The sequence below is a fragment of the Penicillium samsonianum genome, assembly GCF_028829775.1.
Source record: "Penicillium samsonianum strain IBT 33392 chromosome Unknown utg000001l_segment0_segment0, whole genome shotgun sequence".
NCBI classification, from domain to species: Eukaryota; Fungi; Ascomycota; class Eurotiomycetes; order Eurotiales; family Aspergillaceae; genus Penicillium; species Penicillium samsonianum.
Window position 1 is genome coordinate 2,589,371 of NW_026643259.1, and position 21,115 is coordinate 2,610,485.

At 48.3% G+C, this 21,115-nt stretch overlaps 4 protein-coding genes across 4 annotated transcripts; 1 reads left to right on the top strand and 3 right to left on the bottom strand.

Moving 5' to 3' along the window:
• Positions 1-3,247: 3,247 nt before the first annotated feature.
• Positions 3,248-5,610, bottom strand: N7471_001004 (hydrogen/calcium exchanger domain-containing protein; the record flags this gene model as incomplete). The annotated part of the gene is made up of 12 exons (XM_057273725.1): positions 3,248-3,260; positions 3,315-3,403; positions 3,463-3,516; positions 3,579-3,812; positions 3,901-4,211; positions 4,289-4,324; positions 4,387-4,634; positions 4,688-4,729; positions 4,782-4,829; positions 4,890-4,953; positions 5,024-5,542; positions 5,607-5,610. The coding sequence occupies 12 exons, from the start codon at positions 5,608-5,610 to the stop codon at positions 3,248-3,250; spliced, it is 1,662 nt and encodes a 553-aa protein (XP_057141904.1).
• A 4,275-nt stretch (positions 5,611-9,885) lies between these two features.
• Positions 9,886-11,505, top strand: N7471_001005 (glycoside hydrolase family 72 protein; the record flags this gene model as incomplete). Its single annotated transcript, XM_057273726.1, has 1 exon — positions 9,886-11,505. The coding sequence occupies one exon, from the start codon at positions 9,886-9,888 to the stop codon at positions 11,503-11,505; it is 1,620 nt and encodes a 539-aa protein (XP_057141905.1).
• Positions 11,506-13,266: 1,761 nt separating this feature from the next.
• On the bottom strand, positions 13,267-14,817 carry N7471_001006 (mannitol dehydrogenase family protein; the record flags this gene model as incomplete). Its single annotated transcript, XM_057273727.1, has 1 exon — positions 13,267-14,817. One exon carries the CDS (start codon positions 14,815-14,817, stop codon positions 13,267-13,269), a length of 1,551 nt encoding a protein of 516 aa, XP_057141906.1.
• Positions 14,818-18,867: 4,050 nt separating this feature from the next.
• N7471_001007 (GMC family oxidoreductase) lies at positions 18,868-20,744 on the bottom strand (the record flags this gene model as incomplete). Its single annotated transcript, XM_057273728.1, has 2 exons — positions 18,868-20,481; positions 20,538-20,744. 2 exons carry the CDS (start codon positions 20,742-20,744, stop codon positions 18,868-18,870), a joined length of 1,821 nt encoding a protein of 606 aa, XP_057141907.1.
• Between the last annotated feature and the right edge of the window lie 371 nt (positions 20,745-21,115).

The window sequence follows — 21,115 nt, forward strand, 5'->3', positions numbered from 1 at the left end:
AAAAAAAGAAAAGCCGAGAAAATCAAGAGCCGCTGAAATTGCGGAGGGCCCCAAAGTATGCAAGGACGCGCTTTTTCGTGGAGGTGGAGCCCCCCAGTTTCCGGCTGCCGATTTACGTTTCTCCGTATTAATGTGGTGATATTATATCACATTTAGTATAGAAAATATAGAAAATCTTGAATTATTTAGATTTAACTATAAAAATACCTTCTATACAAATACATATCTCATGTTACAATCCCTTATTTATCCAGTATATACCTTCTCGGCACGGGAAACACCCTGAGGCCTGAGCGGCCTACATAGGAAATATACCCCATTCTTACAATCCAAGGCTCTGATCTCATGATCGTCATCTCGCATCTCTACCCGACTCGGGCTCAGCTCACGGTCCGAAAATAAAGAAGAAAAAAAAGAAAAGTGCAATCTGGCCTGTCAAGTAGGACATTGTCTTCACTTCCAGACCAAATCCAGATCCAAAACACCCGGACTGGCTGGAATAACAATACCCATCCACTCGCCGGTCGATTGTCCTCCGGCCATTTTCCGGCATTTTTCCTCCAGGGCCATGAGGATTAAGTCACAGTGGCCTAAATCTGGGGGATCGGTGGATTTGGGACATCATACCTACAATGTTGTACATCCTGGTTCCATCGCCGCCTAGAACTCTATACATACAAGGGTACAAAAGTACCAATTTGCCTCTACCTAGGTAATTGACTAGGTCTACCCCGTGACAGCTGATGGCCGATCGGCATTTGTCTGGGCGGGAATCCATACACCGTCTCTTCCCGCGTCGGGAACACCACAATAGGCAAGCGGGACAAGTGTGCGCACAGATGGGGGTATTCTCGGAGAGTACAGCGAGAATCCAGAATTTGCGAGTAGAAAAAGAACGGGGAAAACCGAAACTCCACCAGATGCCCAGAAAACCAGTGGACCGGACCATAAGGCTTTTTTTCCCACATGGGTTTTTTCTTTTTCCCCAAGAGGGGTATCTCGGCCCATTTGGATCCCTCGGGTATAGCCTGGTCCCCAGAACATGGATGACCTGCAATTCACACAGAGCCTATCAACCTGGGGGAGAAAGGGATATAGCATCCAATCAACGGTTTCTAAGAACCCTGGTCGGGGCTCCCCGCAAACAAGCGAGATCCTAGATCCTCACGGGAGTTACATTGAAAGTTACCCTGGAGTTGATTGGCGTCGGCTGTGACCTTTCATCTCTCACCCCGTATTCGATGGTCTCCGTGTGACGTTCCTACAATGTGGGCTGTTGGTTGTGTTTGTCCCCCCGCTTGCCAACCCATCACAGGTGGAAGAATCGGGGAAGGGATCAGGTCGCTCGGCAGAGGGTCGAATGAGCTGCCATCCCTTCGGAAGAACACGCATATTTCACGGGATGGGGAATTGGACTGACTCGACCAGTCCTTACTCCGTACTTCTGCTGCCATCCTTATACTCCGACAATTTGGTCCTATTCATGTGTAAAAGCAAACAGGCCGAGGCCGACTGCATCGGGGATCAGAGGCTTTTGTTTCATCCATTGCGGAGTACGGAATCCATACCTGTGTAGTTCCGAGGTTATACACATGCTCAAGAAGGTCGCACATCGGAAAAGTTCATCCACCGAGTTTTTCCCCGGTCACATTTCGGCCCCGTCCGATACTACGATTGGACCGCAACCTCCGAGGCGCCAGCGATTGGACCCCGGATAACCCCGCATTTACTTTATATTAGGTAAGAAGTTCTAGTTGGGGGTCTGTTCCGAGGTTTCTTTTTGGTTTTAGACCTATAGAGTAGTATCTATATCGTATAGTAAGGGAGACTTAGAGTAGTATTTATATGGTATAGTAACTTTAGAAGGGAGAGGGCACCAATAGTCATGTGCCCAATATACCCATGTCCAGTAAATCTCCGACCTTCTTGGCTTTTTTATATTGTACCCCAAGTGGATAATAGTGGGGAAGCTTAAAAAGGAAACTGAACAGTTTTCATGACATATACCTGATTAACAGTGCATACCCCGTACTGCTACTGCTACACTGTCCTTCCACATTCTTGGTTCTCAACCCCACATATGGAGTAGCCTCTCAGGTGACAAAAATTAATAAAGGAAAGTCCTTTGTTCATCTTTCCAAGGTTTTCCTGCTAACTTTCCCAACTTGATATTATCCGAGACATCCCGTGCCGCCGGAATACCGTTCGATTTAGAAATAGTCCAATCCAATTGATAATACTAAACAAGCCTCCAGCGCCATAGTGGCTTTAAATATTATTTCGTTCCAACGAAAACCGACGGTCGGGACCATATCCCTTTTTTCCCTTCCATCCCTGTCCCTTTTCGGCGCGGAGCAGTTACCGACCACATGTGATTCGTCGACACGTGGTTCGCACTAAGTTTTTGAGATCATCCATATCATGATGAGTTATTCCGTACTCCGTACGGAGTACTCTACGTGGGTTAAAAGCCACATTTCTAATTTGCATAGGCTAAACACTTCCAGAAAAGGAATCCAAGACCCGGGGAGATGCCGGATTCCACTATTCCACTCGGTACGGAGACTCCGCAGTAAAAATGAAAAGGATTCAAAAGAATAAGCCAGGAACCAGCCCTCCCCACATCGGCTCGGTTAGAAACATCGGTGGGATACCGAGTCTCCCGAGTCCGGATTTGGATAGCCTACCGTGCAAGATTGTTTAGCCCGATAATTCCCCGATGGCTAAAGTATGTTGTTTTCCAAGGTTGTACCTTAATATACTGTGATATTAGCATAATTGTACACTGCTTACTCGTCGGCTGTATTGCGTCTGGTGACTTTCTAAATTCGTCGGGAATTCAGTCCCGAAAGCCCTGCCAATCCCCACTCCCCGGGTGGCAACTTACCGGGTTAGTCAGCTTTCTTTTTAGCCTGATCTATCAGGCTGGTTGTATGAATACACTCTTGTTCGGCTATTTAGTTTTTTATTATTTTTTTGAAATGGATTAATGCGAAAGTTGTGGCATAACCAGTCAATTTCGTCTATAAAGAAGGAAAAGAAATAAAATGCGTCCGACATAGAAAGCACCGCCAGAGTGGGTATATTATGAGCGATCATAATAAAATCCAAAAATAAGTCAAATAAACATGATATAGAGAAGAGAAATAATAACCAAAGAATTCCCGGGATTGGGACGGTAAATTAGAAGATCGATATCGTATCGTCAACGAGGACCCAGCTCGATGACTATAATGAGTGTCAGGGTTTAAACGAAGAACCTAGAGACGCAATCAGTAACGGACACTCGTCAACCATCTGTAACAAACACATACCAAGCCGCAAGAGCGATGATCAGATACATCATCATCAACAAGACACCCTCGAGCCAGTGAGACTTGCCATCACCGATGAGGTAGTTGACCTATGGAACAACGTCAGTACAATGAGATCGCTTTCTCGCCACGAAACGAATATACTTACCAATAGAACAGCCATGAACAGTACAATCACCTGGAATCCATCGAAGTTGAGGGTCTATCACAGTTAATACCAGCCACGAAATCCAAATTAATCTTTTGCGTAGGGCTCATCCATACCATATCGTCAACACCAATAATCCACCCAAGAACAACAATGAGCGGCAATACAAGCAGCGCAATCTGCATACTGGAACCGACAGCGACACCAATCGCAAGATCCATCTTATCCTTGCATGCGACTGTCACCGCCGTAGCGTGCTCAGCCGCATTACCGACAATAGGCAGAAGGATCAACCCGACGAACGTCTCGCGAATGTCACCAGTAGCCGTCAAAGCATCGATGGATTCAACCTGCATAGATGTATGAGCTTACTGCAATCACACAAAGAAAGAAAAAAAGGCTCTAGAACAGATCTGGGAGAAAAGCGCAGATACATACCATGAACTCAGCACACGCAGCAACAAAAGCAGTCGAGATAATCAGCGTGAGAACGGCACTCGTAATGGACAACTGCGGCTCCTCGGGTGCATCCTGGACGTCTTCCATCTGCATGTGGTCGGGATTCTGTCCGACCAAGGGCGTGGCGGTCATTTTGCCGATCTGCGCGATGCCCCGGCTAGCATCGCCTTCGCCGACCTTTACGTTCCGCCGTTCGACCTTCTCGCTGGGCCGGTTGTACATATCGGCGTGTGACTTCAGCTGGAAGAAGAGGTAGCAGCCGTACACGATTAGAAGGAGGACGCTGGTGCCTGTGGTGTGGTGTGAGTAAGAAAACAGGTAAAGCTATAGACACAGACGGGCTGGAAAGTTCCAGGAAGGAACGTACCTCGGGACAGAGCGGCAGTTCCGTCTACTTTCTCAACTATAATCAAAGTTCTTGTTAGCTCTCATCTCTCGGGGGTCTGGGATGCGGTCATGACTAACGATTAGACCACTTGTGGTAGGCAGTGGGGATGATCAAACTGCTAACAGCCAATGCGAGCATACTCGCGGCTGTCTGGGCAACTGTCACATTGAAATTTTGCTCTACGCGAGGAATACCACCGAGGAAGAAGGACATGCCCATCACCAGGAGCAGGTTGGACAAAATGCTTCCGATGAGCGAGGTCTGCACGATGAGGGTTTTGCGCTGGACCAGCGCGATGATTGCAACGATTAGCTCGACGGCGTTACTATCTGAGTTAGTAATTGTACTGCGGAAGGAGACAACGAGTATAAAGCATACCCGAATGAGGCATTCAGCAGACCACCGATTGTTTCACTCGTGCTAGAAGAGATATAAGCATAGGTCAAATAGAATCAGATACATTGAAGCATACCGAATGGCAATCTCTTCAGTTGCGAAACTGAGCATGGCAGCAAGAGGACTAGTAGACGTTTGTTAGCCGTAAGATCCTCGACAATAGCTAGCGGTATAAATCACTCACATGATAGCAATGAAGTTAACCACGAAGACCGCAATCGGATTAGCTCCAACGGCATAAAGCGCAACTGTGCACAAACATAAAATTAGAACGCGCACTTTCATACATCAACAGCCGACAGAAAGAGCAAGACATACTTCCAACAGGCGCAGCAATCAAAAGAACATTGATCCACGAGTTCAAGATAGTAGCCCTTAACTGCGAGGCAAAAGTAAAGGTCTGTTTATCCGACTGCGACTTCTTATCCTCCAACTCATCATTATCATGGCGATTCTTGAACTTGCCCAAGATGCCACCCTTCCGCTGACGCGCTTGCGCAGATCCAACAGTCTCAGTATCAACCCCACGCACCGACGAGACATTGATTGGATCCTGGCTAGCCATGGACGGTTCAGGCGGAGACTTGTGTGTTTCATGGTCGCTGCCAGCGAACTCCGGCGGGAATGTGTTCGAGTACTCGGGAACGCTAATGCCGTCCTTCATTTCCTCTCGGCGGTGCTGGTCCGCCGAGAGCTCGTCCATGGTCTGGGTGTGGGATAGTCCATCCTCGAGCTGCATAGAGTTCGATCGATTGGGCCTGATTGGGCCGCGCTTTTGGAATGGGTTGAAGGAGGGGCCGTACCATGCTGACACGCGGGCCGCTCTGCGAATTTTATCTAGTTGTATTCTTAGTATGGTTGGCCAGTTGACATGTTGAGTATGCATAAATGTTGGACTTACGCATGATGGTGGTGGATTGAGGTGAGGGTCTGTGGAGAAATGGATTCGTGAGTAAGTGTGATCTTGCGAGAGATGTTTAAATATTTAAAAAAGAACAAAGCAACAGCGGTTGGGAGAAAAGAGGCGAACAGTGAGGTTAACTTTGGCCCAATTGGTGATACGAGCCACAACGTGGCTTGGACCTGCGACGCCTGCGACGGATGCCTATGAGAAGGGCTAGGGGAACACGTACTGGCTAAGAGTTTCGAGATGTGGGTAACTCAGCTGGTTCACAGGCTGAAGCGAGCGATTACGGCAGTCTAAGCGCTAAATTTGGACGAGCCTCAAGATACAGCCACAGCAGGATGATGAATGGCGGATCCAAGATGTTTAAAGGAGATTCAAACAATGGCACGCGAACAGGGGAACGGTGAGAGTCGCGCTCAAGCAAGGGGTAGGCGGGGAAATCAACAAAGACCAAACGAGTGATTAATATGAAACGAGGACGGTGGGAAAGAGAGCAAAAGGAGTGACTCGAAAATGGAGGGATAGATTTGTCTGGTAACAATTTTCTGGGTTTCTTTAGAAACAGACTTCGAGAAGAGTTGAAAAACACAGCCACACTAATCCGTACGCCGGGGCGATCGTGATGGTGCGTACTCCGTATTGTGGTGCGTATAGTGTGTATAGTGGAGTAAATATGTACTATGAGCTTGGCGTTCAAGAAAAGCGAGCTCGGATCGCAAGACTGGTTGGTATAAAGTAGGTGGTAGTTGGCAAAGAACCAGTCAGAATAAATATTTGTTTCAAGCCCAGTTCTATTAATTGTTGCGCAGACTGCGTCAGATATCGTGAAATCGTGAATGTTGATGCGCTGGCTGGATCCATGAAACTCCAGCGCCACTCAAAAACCTTGGAACCGAAAGCTTCGTCAGTGGAAGCTTTGCTCCTTTGTGCTTGGGTGACTTGGCATAAACTTGTTTCTTTGAGATCGTCGGCATTCTGCAGTCTTCAAATAGCATGGTCACACCGCATCTGATGAATTTCCTCGGGCATCCCTGCAGATATTGACATACGATGTAGCGGTGCAATCGTGGCTCAGAGAGAGACCGGGCCACAAATATGGGTCTTCCGTTGATTAGGGAAATTTCCTCGAACACAAATTGTGTAGGGGGTTTTGACCCGCTCTTGGCAGTGTTTTTGGTCAAATCAAGTCTCAAGTACTCGTATTGATTTCCACATCAGGCATGAACGCCACAACCCCCTTTTCCTTTATGTTATGGTGCGGGTTGTGTCCCGTCAAGCCAGACGCATAATGAAACAATCACGTGTTAGTTTTCCAAGGTTTGGTTTTCTGGGTTGGTTGGTGCCCTTGTAAGCGCGGGGCAGCGCCAAGGACTCTCGTGTTCACCTAAGCAGGTGCCCTCGGCCCCGGGGAGCCTTGGAGGTGCTCTGGGAGGGGGCACGCTCCCTCAACAAGGGATTGTAATCCTATCATCAGACAGTTGGTGTCTATATTGACACTTGTTATAGGCCGGCTCTTCGTGATGAGGTCGTGATCAATGATCAATTCGGCCTCCGGCAGGTTCTGCGGACGTCGGTGGCTTGGGCTTGCCCTTTGACCTGCAAAGGTAAATGGCTGTCGTCATCCCGCAGAAATATATCCATGAGCACTCAGCTCACTTAGCTGCGCTGCCGACGTGGTGTCACTTTCCCAGTTCTGTTGCGTTGGTTGGTGTTTGTGGTGTAAGATTTGCGGTCGGGTTGCTGAAGCGAAATGAGGCAGAGTGAGAAGCAGAGTCAGACAGAGCAAAAGGGAAGTCAAGAGCCTCAAGTTAAATGGTAGATGGTATACAAAGTCACAGAAAAGGAAAAAAAAACTCAGCCCTATGAATTTCCGGGGCATCTCAAGTGCCCTTAAAATAGTTGCTGCCTACGTCGCGCTAGCCACTTTGAGCCATGCTGACTTTCAGTTCCTCTCCAGCCCTAGAGGGCTTTATGTCGATAAGTAACTTCATTTGGGATATTTGTAGTTAATATTATCCACATTCTCTGTCTCTAAAAACAGAATATAGATCACGCTATTTGGACGTTTGCTTATTAGAACGTGTGCAGAGTACCCCATATCACCTGCGCAGCTAGTAGTATTCGCAGATGAAGGCGCTTAGGCTTATGCTCACTGACTACGGAGTACCTATATCCCCATCTTTCCGCATTGAATATCACTAGTTGAAGTACACCACGATCTTATCCCCGTAACTACGACGTTCCAAGCGTTGGCTGATGATAGCGAGATGAAAAGGGTGTTAACTCTCGCGTTGCTCTCAGGATTATATGATCTTGCTAACCCCAGAGGTCCCATACCCGTGGACACTAACGAGGTTCGGGCGTTGATTAGCCCATAATTCTTGCTCCTTCTCTAATAGCACGAACGGGCATCCTTTACAAGACGCTTATAAAATGTCTATCCGCCGTTGGAGACGGTGTAGATGTTAGCATCGCACATAGTATTACCCGAGCATACTGGCTTGATCTAGCTTCCGGCTATAACGACGCCGAGTTAAACAACCGTATTCTGGACTTCAGAAATGACGTCTCATTCGCAGGGGCAGGTCGATCCTTTGCAAGGGTGTGGAGCGCGTCTGTGTCCGGGACAGAGGCCCTCTTATACACATGATATGTTCAACGTTTATCGCGGTATATGTTGTAGATAGTAAAGGGGGATCAGTCTCTGTTAGTCCATGGAGCAAACATAAACATGTACCTCACAGCAAGCCAATCCTCGATAGTTTTGTCATAGCCCCAATGTCTAGAAAATGGCTCATACTAATAACGAAGCAAAACATCCACTCCGACTCCATACCAAGCGGACTATTAGGTCGCCAAAAAGCTTGGTAAAGCAAAATGCCATGAAGCCCCGAACGGGAGGGGATTGACTTTCTAGTATGGAGTATATCGTCTGCTAGGGCCCGCTTTTGACGTGATCCATGATATTCAGGGGTGCATATACTTTGTACCCCTGAGCTGCACTGCCTACAAAGTAGTTCTGGTCTCGAATGGTGTAGTCTGCGTTGGGCTGTTGTACCCCGTAGAGTGCCGTTTTTTTTAATAGAAAAAGACCCTGGCTATACCATTATTCCCATGAAAAGAGGGCCATGGTAACCTAACGGGAAGAAATGTCAGTGCCTGCTGTGCCGTCTGATCGCCCATCCAAATTTGAGAATGTTATGGATATCGATTGGTTTTTCAACGAGTTAATGGGAAATCAATAGAAGGTTACTAAATTGTACAGTATACGTGCCATAAGATGTTAAGCTGCTGTACAATAGTCAATTATAGCCTTGTTGGATCTAAGAATATCATAAATCATTGTAGATGCGAGTTTCAAAATGAAACATTGTCCCGAAATGCCTACAACATAAGGGGGACGTTCTCCGTATATTGTACGGAGTGCCTACGCATGTACTCTATTACCAGTCTAACCATAAGTCCAGACCATGATTTGAGACGGGATTGCAGTTTACTAATTCTTATATTTCTGATTAAGTGCTATTACGATGTACAAGCCTTAGCCAAGGACGCCTAGAGATTCATTCCGAACGACGTCATCGCATTGATCGCCCTTGGCAACGAACAAGCTTTCTGGCTTTGGATATCTTTGTCTATTATACAAATACTGTAGGCTTATGTACACCATGTGACCCGTGTTTGAACGAGTTACAAGATGCAATAGAGTAATACCTAAAAAAAAATGAAGAATGAGATTCCACACCACCCTCCAGTCAGGGTCTCCCAGGGTCTTTGGGGCGTCATCAGCCGTCCACGGGCTCACTAGCGCATACACTTGTTTCAGGGGAAGTGGCAAATCAGCAAAGTAGTCAACGGGAAAGGCTTGATGGAAGGGAATAGTGGAGGGATATTGAGGAATAGTGGAGAGAAGTGGAAAAAGGTGGAGTATAGTGGCCAATGACGGGGGAATATCAACTTCTGCCATTCCGCGTTTCTTTTGATATGGTCCAAGTGGATTGCCAATCACATCTTTCAGTTGATTTACCAAAAAACAAACTCAATAAAAATAGAAAAGAATAAACCAATGTACGATGATATGCAACTGATATATCCACATGAATGCGCGTACCCCCTTGGGCCCTCCTCCACTTCCCCCTTCCATGGTCTCTTTTCTTCTCCTCCCTTCCTAGATTTCTTCTTTCTTTTTCTTATTTTTCTTATTTACATTCACTATCACTAAAGACGGTGTGTACCCGTCAGACATTCCTTAAGATTTCAATTTCCTTGCACAATGAAGGCCTCTATCATCGCTGGTCTCTCCCTTCTGGGAGCGGCCATGGCTGCCGACGCTCCCTCTATTGAGATCAAGGGCAAGAAGTTCTTCTACTCCAACAACGGCACCGAGTTCTTCATCCGTGGTGTCGCCTACCAGCCCAACTTCACAGGTCGCAACGGTGCTTCCGGCACGGACTCATACACCGACCCGCTGGCCATCGACAGCTGCAAGCGTGATATTCCCTACTTGACCCAATTACGCACCAATGTTGTCCGTACCTACGCCGTCGACCCCAGCAAGGACCACGACGAGTGTATGAACGCTCTCGCTGATGCCGGCATCTACCTGATCACCGATCTGTCCTCGCCCAGCGAATCTATCCAGTCCGACGAACCTACCTGGAACTCGGATCTCTTCACTCGCTACTCCCAGGTCGTCGATGCCTTCGCCAAGTATCCCAACGTTATCGGCTTCTTCGCCGGAAACGAAGTCGCCAACAAGGTCAACAACACAAACTCCATGGCATACGTCAAGGCCGCCGTCCGCGACATGAAGTCCTACATCAAGCAAAAGAATTACCGCAGCTCCCTCGCTGTTGGCTACGCCACCGACGACGATGCCAGCGTCCGCGAAGCCGTCTCCAACTACCTAATCTGCGACGAAGCCGCCGACTCCATCGACTTCTTCGGCTACAACATCTACGAGTGGTGCGGCGACTCCAACTTCCAGGAATCCGGCTACTCCGAGCGCACCAAAGAATTCGCAGACTACCCCGTCCCCGCCTTCTTCTCCGAGTACGGCTGCAACCAAGTCCGTCCCCGCAAGTTCACCGACGTCCCCGTCCTGTACAGCGACAAGATGACCGACGTCTGGTCCGGCGGCATCGTCTACATGTATTACGAAGAAGCCAACAAATACGGTCTTGTCTCCGTCGACGGCGATAATGTAAAGACCCTCCCAGACTTCAGCAACCTCTCCAAGCAAATGGCCTCGGCAACCCCGAGCGGCGTGGAATCAGCAAAGTACTCCGTCTCCACCACTGTCGGCCGCAGCTGCCCCACCATCGGCGCCGACTGGAACGCCGCCAGCAAGCTGCCCCCTTCGCCTAACGCTGATCTCTGCGAGTGCATGTACAGCTCCCTCGAGTGTGTCCCCAACTCCGATATCACCGACAAGCAGATCGGAACTACTTTCGGCTACCTCGGCAGCAAGGGTGTCATGGACGGAGTCGAGTCCAACGCTACTTCTGGTACCTACGGCGCTTACTCCATGTGCTCTGCTAAGCAGCGTCTGGCCTGGGCTATGAACGTTTTCTACCAGAAGAACAAGGGCAAGGCTGGTAGCGAGGCTTGTGGCTTCAATGGTGTCGCTAAGACTCAGAAGTCTAGCTCTGCTTCTGGCTCCTGCGCTACTCAGATGAGCGCTGCTGGCACCGCTGGTACTGGTGTTGTCAGCGGTGGTCTTGCTGCTAGCACTGGCGCTGGTGCTGGTGCTTCTGGCACTTCTGCGGGTGGTGCTACCTCGTCTGGTATTGCTGCTGGCACTGTTCCCCAGGCTGTGCACATTGGTGTCTGGCAGGCTGGTGCCTATGCCGTCGCTGCTGTTGCCTCTGGTGTCTTCATGATCATGCTGTAGACTTGTTGAGAGACTTGTTTGCATATTCATGATTTAGACTTGTCTTTTGTTTACTCGCTGTCTTATATAGCCCCCATCCAAGTTAGATTTGTGGGTTTGGCTTTTTTTTTTTTGTAACATTGTTTACACATACTATTTTAAACTGCTAGCAGGTGTTCTATTATCCCGGATACTACTTCAAAATCCACTGTTGATGTTATTTTAAACAAATCTTCTTTTCCTAGTTTGTATTTGGTAGTTACAGGTGTAGATGGGCTACAATATGTATGTATAGATCTTCCACCTGGGCAGTCAGAATTCAATTGCGATAACTGTCGTTTTCTTGATTGAGGTATCATCAATTAACCGTGCCAAGCGCCCAATACACCTGCCGGGTATTGGTGCGCCCCAGCAGATGCAAGATTTTCACCAGATGCAAAATCTAGAAATTAGGTATCTTTTGTATGACTTACCTATACAAAAGGTACTTAGGCACCCCGTTGGCATAACATACATTTTCTCAGCCCTCAAACTAGTTAGGGAAGATATAAGAAGATATATATAGTGTAAAGGAAGTCTGTATTATTTAACCAAACTTTGGTACGGAATATTAAGTATACTAAAATAAAGAAAGTATCTAGTATATTTCTACCACATAGCCTTCATAGTGTCATTTTTTTAAATTATTATTCTTCTTCCATATTAGATACTAAGAATTAATACTACCATTAAAATAATTAAGCTAGACTTGCACTATATATTCGTACACTTTCTATTACTTTAGCTAGTTCGAGCGCTGAGAAAATGTATGTTATGCCTACGGGGTGCCTAAGTACCTTTTGTATAGGTAAGTCATACAAAAGATACCTAATTTCTAGATTTTGCATCTGGTGAAAATCTTGCATCTGCTGGGGCGTACCAATACCCGGCAGGTGTATTGGGCGCTTGGCACGGTTATATATATTTGCAATTCGGTTTTTTGCTTCCATTTTCGCGACCGCTCATTGGCTGTTAGGCTTGCTGCCACTCTACTTGCCGCGTCGACAGTGCTCTATAGGAGCGTAGAGGTAGCGGCCTCCTCGCATTTTTTTTATTTAATATTTAGTCTTATTCTAATAAACTGGCGAACCCTCTAATACTTTTTTTTTTAGTAGAGGGAGGCCGGCCCATAGGGCTGGCCCGAGCTTCTTGTGTAATTATATAGTTAGTATTTCATGTTATCACCTGGTCATTGACTTCGGGGGCCATCTTGATAGCTCATGGAACACAACAATTGGCTTAAGCATGCCCAGATGACATTCTGCAATTTTCCTGCGTCCTCACTTTCCATTTTTAAAGCGCTCATCTCTCTTTTCAATGTAAAACTGAGCACGTTCATCGGGAGAAGGTGACCCCCGGGGGCCGCAAGCTGTCTACTCCACATACAAGGCTTGGAAAGTTGCTCCCGAGGTATATCAGATGTACTAATTAAGATTTGCATTAGTCTATCTAAACATCATAGACCCATGGCTATATCCCGCCCCCAAATTTTGCAGCTTGCTTCTCTAAAATAAACACACCCAGAAAACAACTAGTTCCAATCAAATCGAAAATGATAGGTGCCTCCCAAAGAACGAGATCCATTCCAACATACAAGTACATTGTTAGGTAAATTATACCTACCGTCTATCTCTATGTCGTATTTTCCTCCTAGGTATATTCACTCCTCAGGACGCATACAAAGAAAACGTAAAACAACGCTCGCAGACGCAAATGTAACTTTTTCGCCAAAACCAACAGCGATTAGTTAGCGTCCTCGGGGAAGTACTCTTCGAGTGTTTTCAAGACGCCCTTTTCAGAGATGTCTTTCATGGCCTGTCTCATCTCATTGGTGAACCTGGCATATCCGCGCAAGTCGTCGCCGAAGAGGCTCTTGATTTTAAGCAGCCCGTCGGGGCCATCGCCATCCTCAGCCGCAGCCAGGAGCTCGTCAAGCATGGGATCAATGACCTTGAACTTATTGCCGTGGTCATCGACGCCTTTGATATAAAGGAACCAAGAGGCCGCGACGAAACACAGGCGGCGGAAAGGATATTCACATTGATGCTTCTGACTCTCCATAATCGCCTCGGCAATCGACGGCATAATAAACTGGGGGATCTTGCCGGACGCATTGAGGCAGACGCGGGGCAGTTGATCTTGGATTTGGGAGTTGGAGAAGCGCTTCATGAGCGTTTTACAATACTCGTCGATGTTGACGCCTGGAATTTCGGGCAAGAGCGGCTTCACCTCCTGTTGCATCATCTCCCACACCAACTTGCGCAACTGCGGGTTCTGCATAACTTCGTGGACGTATTTGAAGCCGGCCATTTGGCCTGGGTAGCCGATGGCCGAGTGGCTGCCGTTGAGCAGACGGAGCTTGTGCTTCTCGAACTGCTCGACGGCGTGGACATTCTTGACAACCTGGACACCGACCTTCTCGAAGTCTGGGCGGCCGTTGGAGAACTGGTCCTCGATAACCCATTGCATAAAGGGCTCTGTAACGACGGGCCATGAGTCCTCAATTCCAAACTCCTTCGCTAGTGTAGCTTTGTCCTGGTCTGATGTCTGAGGTGTGATGCGGTCGACCATGGCGTTGGGGAAGGCGCCTTTCTCGTCAATCCAATCCGCGATCTTAGGGTCGCGCAAGCGCGCAAATGACACTAGCATGTTGCGTGTGATGGAGCCGTTCTTCTGCATGTTATCGCACGACATGACGGTGAAGGGGTCGCGTCCTTCATGGTAGCGTCGTGCCAAGGCAGCGTAGAGGAAGCCGAAGGTTGTGGTCGGTGCGTTCTCGTTGCCTGGTTTGATATCGGACTGGATATCGATGTGTTCGCTTATCAGCTCGTGTGTGTTTTCGTTGTAGTAGTAGCCGCTTTCGGTGATGGTGAGCGACACAATACGGGTATCTGGGTGGGCCATCTTGTTGATGACGGCTTTGCGGTCGTCAGGGGCAAAGAGGTAGGAATTGATGCATCCAACAACGTGGGCAAGGGTTCCTTTGTCAGAGCGCTCCATGACGGTGTAGAGGTGGTCCTGCTCTCTCAGGACATCCCGCATGGCAGCATCGAAGGGTTGCAAGCCAACGCCGCAAATTGCGTACTTATTCTCGCCATGCTTCTGCATCAATTGGTCGACGTAGACAGCCAGATGAGCTCTGTGGAAGCCGCCCACACCAATGTGGACGATTCCCTCCTTAACGTCGGCATTGCGGGCGATATTGCGTTCACGGTAGATTGGGATTTGGATCGGCCCCTTGCTTGCGTTCTTGATTTTTGCCAGGTTCCTGGTACTGAGCTTTAGGGCTGCCATTGTGATCAGAGGGATTGAAAAAAGAGTAGGCTTGAGAAAAGATGAAAGATTTACGGCTGAATCGACCAGCGTGTGAGGGTGACCGCTGGTTTTGACCGCTGATCCTGGAAAATACCGTGGGCGAATATTACATCATGTGGCCTCAAACCGCCACCCCTGAAGGTGTCCACCTTCCTGAGACTGCAAAGAGCCATATGGAATAGTCCTTTGACATCTGATTAGTTTGCTTTTGGGAGTGGACCAGTCTGTTCCCAGCTTTGGAAAGTTGTGACCGTCTAATAATAAAAAGCGCCTTGCGTCAGAGCTGTCCGCATCCGATCTCGGGGGCCGAGAACGTTCTTCTGCCGATGCACTGGCCCCTTTCGGGAATTTTGTTATGCTCTCGGGATTCTTTTTAAGTCAAGACAAGACATGGCATGGGGTTTCCCTGTACGGAGTAGAGCTGAAGTATGAAAACTCAGACGGACTGACAACTACAGTTCATATGTTCATACCAATTCTGTGAGATCATAGCTGAAATGGGAAAGCCCCACCCGAGGGAAATCCGGTCTGGAGTTGCCACTTTTGATTTGATTTGGAATGAAAAGAACAGTTATAGATCATTATTATGCATCTTATTTCAATGTTCTTGGTAAGATGGCCGAGTTGGTCTAAGGCGCCAGGTTAAGGTATACCTTGACTCCATAACTAGCAATAGTTTCCTGGTCTCGCAAGAGGCGTGGGTTCGAATCCCACTCTTATCATAACTTTTTCTTTTTTTTCCCCCCTATTTCCTTACATTCCTTACATTATAGGAGGCAATCTTCATTGAAGAATATATAAAGAGTCGTGAATGTAATTTACCATACATGGTCACAACTCCAAATCTACATATGCGGGATGCTGGACAACCAATTCGGAGTAATGTAAGAATCGGCCGGAAGGGCCCTCAACGACAAGAGCATTAGCGCAAGGGTCCCAAAACATGCTATAAAGTGCAGATACAAAGATCCATCGGCAAGCACAATCTCAAATTGTGACGTGAGAATTCCGACCCCTAGGCTGTCCATGTATGAAGGGAGTAGTTTCTTTCCCGCGAGCCACACATCGATGAGAGGCCCGTGGGCAACGCCCAGTGGGGTGAAGGACGATGAAGGCGCAAGTAACGTGAAAATACGCCACACTATCCTTTTAGTTTCTGTGGGGAAGATAAAATTCCATCTTCGATTTTTGGGTACAGCCCCGTCCAGACCAATGTGGGAATATATATCTCACTTACCCTGCAACATGAATCCCAGTAAAGGAAATAGCAAACGTGCCAAAGACAGCAATTAAAGCTTTCCCACCATGAGATAATCGTATTGCATTATCTTCACTAGGAGACGGAAACCGCGCTGGTCCATCGGCAAAGAAAAAAAGTGAAACGCCTAAGCTATCCTTTGGAGCGGGCGGAGACGTAGCTGACCCAGGTAAAATTTGGAAGCATGCGTACCATTCTAAGCCAATAATGCAATATCCTTGCAGAGTGATACACATCCTTGCTAAATGAACCCCCTGAAATATTATTATTATCTATATTGTCATCTGTAGTAGGTTATGCAATCAAACGAATATTAGACACAAAGCGAATGGATGGGAAGAAGATGGCTGGTTCAGAGATCAGAATTCTAAACTGCAAGAGGAGCCTTTGAAGGTATGGACATGAAGAGAAGCTGATTGAAATTACTGGATGTCTACCATTATCCAAATTTCATGAAACAAATGCGCCCTGAGTGGCATCCTAGGGCAAGTGTCTTGTCTTTAACCGCCGAACGATAAGACAGAGCCTCAGGAGGGAGCCATAATAATTCATTCCCATTCAGAATTATCCACTGTTCCCCCTCCATTGAGATCCTTGGATTCGACTGAGATGATTCGGATTCACAATACCCATATCCGGAGTGAAAATCGAAGGATTCCATATCAGCTTTTAGACATGAGTCGTTATCAGAAAATGTCATATCCATCACATGTCCCTTGGTTGTCAAGCACTGTTGTAGGGTGTATGTCGAGGTGTCCCAGAGTTGGACTGTGGGGCCAAGGGAGGCAAGGGAGGCAAGGGAGCCGCAGGCTAGTAGCTGGCTATCTGACAAAAATGCGAAAGATGTAATTGCCCGTTCAAAGACCCCGAGAGTCTGTATTAAGGCTCCTGTTACGGTGTCCCAGAGTCGAAACATGAAGTCATAGGAGCTGGTGGCTACTAGGCGGCCGTTGGGGGAGAATGCCACCAAGTCAACCATCTGTGGATGCTTGAGAGTATGGTGTACGACCCCTGTTACAATGTCCCAGAGTTGAGCTGTGCGGTCACGGGAGCCGGAGCCTAGTAGCCGGCCGTCTGGCGAGAATGACACCGAGCTAATATCGTTTGAATGGCCCTCGAAAGTCTGTAGTAGGACCCCTGTGGTGGTGTCTCAGAGCCGAAGTGCACTGTGTCTGTTGCCGAAGGTTAGTAGGCGGTCATCGGACGAGAATCTTAATCTCATTGCGGTAGCTGACTGTGAATGGCCCTTAAGAGTGTATTGTAGGACCCCTGTCGCTGTATTCCAGAGTCGGACTATATCGTTTTCGTAGGTAGAGGCTAGTAGGCGGTCGTCGGACGAGAATACCATCGAGTCAAGTGAGCCTGAATAGTCATTTAAAGTGTGTTGTCGGACCGCTATCGTGGTGTCCTAGAACTGGACTATGGCGTCATGGGAGCCGGAGGCTAGGCGGCCGTCGGGCGAGAATACCACCGAGGTCACACAACGTGAATGGCCCCCGAGAGTTTGTTGTAGGTCTCCTGTCGCGGTGTCCCAGAGCCGGACCGTGACATCTTCGGAGCCGCAGGCTAGGAGGCCGTCGGGCGGGAATGCCACCGAGGGGTAACTGTAACCGCCGAGATGAAGAGTAGCCGCCGAGAATGCGCCCAAATGACTGTTGTGCACCTTAGTGCAGGATATAGGACCAATCATTGTTCACCATTGCCAAAAGCCGTGCGCAGATAGAGACATTCTTGAGAGAAGGCGAGCTTTTATCAACAGTGCAAGTCTCAATATTAAAACCGAGTTTATGTCCGAAGATGTGATGGTTCTATGATCCCGCTCTTCCGATTTCTGGACTGTCCAACTTAGAATTGTCGGCCCGAGCCGACCGCGTCCAACCATGGGAAAGCTTCTGCCATGCGGCGGAGCAACCTCGAATGAGGGGTTTTTCCGTGCCGGGGCGCGCAGTCTAGGCAGAAAGAGGGATATGAAACCCCTCTCCAGTTCCTGTTGCTATTCTTAGTTCTTTATCCAATCAATCATCCATAACGAGAATTGTATCCACCCTGTACTCGCTCTCGTAACCTCAGCCCGTTGTCAATTTTTGCCTAGGACCGATTTGAAACTTCGTGTTTGCTTTGCTGCAGCCCCACCCGCGCGCTTCGAGCCTCATCAAATTTGATACCTCATGATTAAGGAACCGTGGCGCAGACCCCAGGACGAAATGAAAATCTTGGTTTTGAATAGGTTTCTGTGCTCGTAGGTAGCCGAGGTGACCATGTGAGGAGCGCAGTTGTGAAATGTATGTCGAAAGAGAGGTGTATATTTGAGGTGATTGGAAGGCGTCGAAGCTCGGTCGAGAGGCAGACGGTGGGCGTCAACGTAGTAGAGATGAAGAGTGGTTAGATGAGGCAGGTGCGGGTTGATGAAATTGGGATCTTGATTGATGGAGGGTGGTGCGACAGCTAGGTGCCGAAATGGAGGTGACGGCAGCAAGCCGGAAGGTGAAGAAGTTGCGCGCTGAAATAAAGGATAAAGGTGCTTGGAGGATCGCAATGAAGAAGTTATAGCGTTTCTGAGGGCCCATTGCCTGTCAAGAGCGGACCACAGGAAACATCGCATTGTAATACGTTAGAAGACTTCCTTGTATGTCACCTTTTAGACCCTCGCGCTGTAAAACCATAGTTCCAAATTCCCTATATACAATCTACCGAAATGAACATGTCCTGACAGGGAGATATTCACAACCAGAGGTCATGTCCTATATCTCGCTGCCATGCAATATAAAACCTCAAGCCCGACTCTGACTTCTAGGATGAATCAAATCCGCCGCGTGCTCCGCAACCGCATAAACAGTAGCCTGAATATTGCCACTTGGCTCAAGCGGGAAAATACTAGCATCAACAACCCTCAAATTCTTCGTTCCGTAAACCTTCAGCTCAGAATCAACAACACCGCCAATCTCCCTCGGCAACATAGCACACGAGCCTGCGGGATGGAAACATGTATACAAGCGATCCTTAACAACATCCTTTGCATGGTCCAAGTCGCTCAAATTGGTCGTATTCTCTGGCATGCGTTTTCCGGCCTTGAGGAGAGCAGAAAATGGCGGTGTCTCGGCAATGCGGTCCACGAACTGCAGCTGCCGGGCCATGATCTCTAGATCAAGGGGGTGCGAGAGTAGGTTTGGGTCGTAGGTGGGCTTGTCTTCACTCTTTCCGGAGGAAATGTGGACCGAGCCGCGCGAGAAGGGGTGGTTGTGCAGCATCATGACGGAGATGTAGTTCTCCGTGAGGGTTTTGGCCAGCACATCGGTGAGGGTTGTCTTTCCTGGGTTCATGTGGAGTTGGGCAGGGAGGAAGAGGTAGTGCGAGGATGGTTCGTCACTTTGGAGAAGCATCTTGCGGATGTGAGAATATTGCGCTTGCAGGTTGGCTGGGGTGTTATCGTCGTCGAGGTATTTGGAGAGCAAGGTGTTAATTTCCTCTTTCGGCACGGCTCCGGTTCCATCCATTAACGGGAGATATGCCATGCTGAGGGGCATGCCTGCAAGCGGACCTCCGCGACTATCCTCGTAGAGGTTGATGAGTGCATTTACGACGTTTGGATCGCGCAAGATATCGCCCGAGACTTGGCCATCCGCGATCTCGAAGTTGATGCTCGTGATGCTGTGGTCTTGAAGGTTCTCGCCCACGGCGGGGTTGTCAATTATTATCGGGATGCCGTGGGTCTGGAGAAGATCTGCACGGCCGATGCCCGAGAGCTCGAGCAATTGAGGGGAGTTTAGGCTGCCTGCGCAGAGGATCACTTCTTCCTTTGCCTTGATCTCGTATGAAGTATCTTGAGTCTTGACCTGCACACCTGTGGCGATGATATCTCCCTCTTGCTGGGTGAAGATAATTCGCTCGACCATTGTCTCTGTGAGAAGACGTAGGTTCGGTCGCGCCGCGACTTCGGGAGAGTAATATGCCGCTGCGTACCCTCTTGTCCCCGCCTTGACATCGACGCTTAGCGGGCAAGTAAAAGCGCCCAGTTTGTGGCCATCAAGAGGATCAGTATCGGTTTCCCAGCCCAATTGCGCAAATGTCTCGTTCCAGGCCTTATTGAAAGGCCCATACACATCTGGCATAGATACGGGTACAGGACCATCACATCCTTGGTTATCAACTTTCATGTACCGACTTGTGCCGAGCAGCTCCGCTGTGGCCTCGCTGGGTGCGGCATACGAGTGGAACTTCCGAAGATAGGGGGCCATATCCTCAGCGCCCCAACCATCATTCCCTAGTGCCTTCCACGCATCGAAATTTGACGCGGTTGGGTACACAATCGCTGAGAAATTCAATGCGGAGGAGCCGCCGACGACGCGACCGCGGGGCTGGCCGATTTGTCGGTTTTTTGCATGGACCTACTCATGAATTAGTAGCTTTGGATACGGGAAAGTGATGTTTAGGGCGGACATACCTGCGGAACGCTCATGTAATCCCAGTCAAAGTCCGGGTTGCCATACATTGTGGCCAAAAATCCAGGGGTCTCAATACGAGGGTCGCCCATCCGATTGGCACCAGCTTCAATGAGGAGGACATTGATGGAGGCATCTTGGCTTAGACGATTTGCCAGAACAAGACCGCCGATTCCAGCACCGATGATGATGTGGTCGTAGTCATGCATTTTCTAGCTTAACAAAGTTTAATTGATATGGAAGGGAAATGACAATTATAGAAATATCGAAATCTCTCAGGAGGGGCAAGAGTGGACTATAATTTACCTTGAAGTTAGCTGTTACCTTGCTAGCTCCGTACTTCGTACTCCATACTCCGTAATTTGTTTAGAAAATCGCTTATATCCCTCAGTGAGGCTAGTCTCCACCCTAGAAATGAGTGAGATTGTATGCTATTTGTTAATAGCCGAGGCAATGGAGACAATAGGGAAAATGGTCTTTGCAAGTTCGACTGGGCCCCAACTAGTGATATTCGTTCCAATGATAGTCAACTTCTTCAGCCTTCAATCCCTAGTCTGATAAAATAATTTCGGTCTAAGAA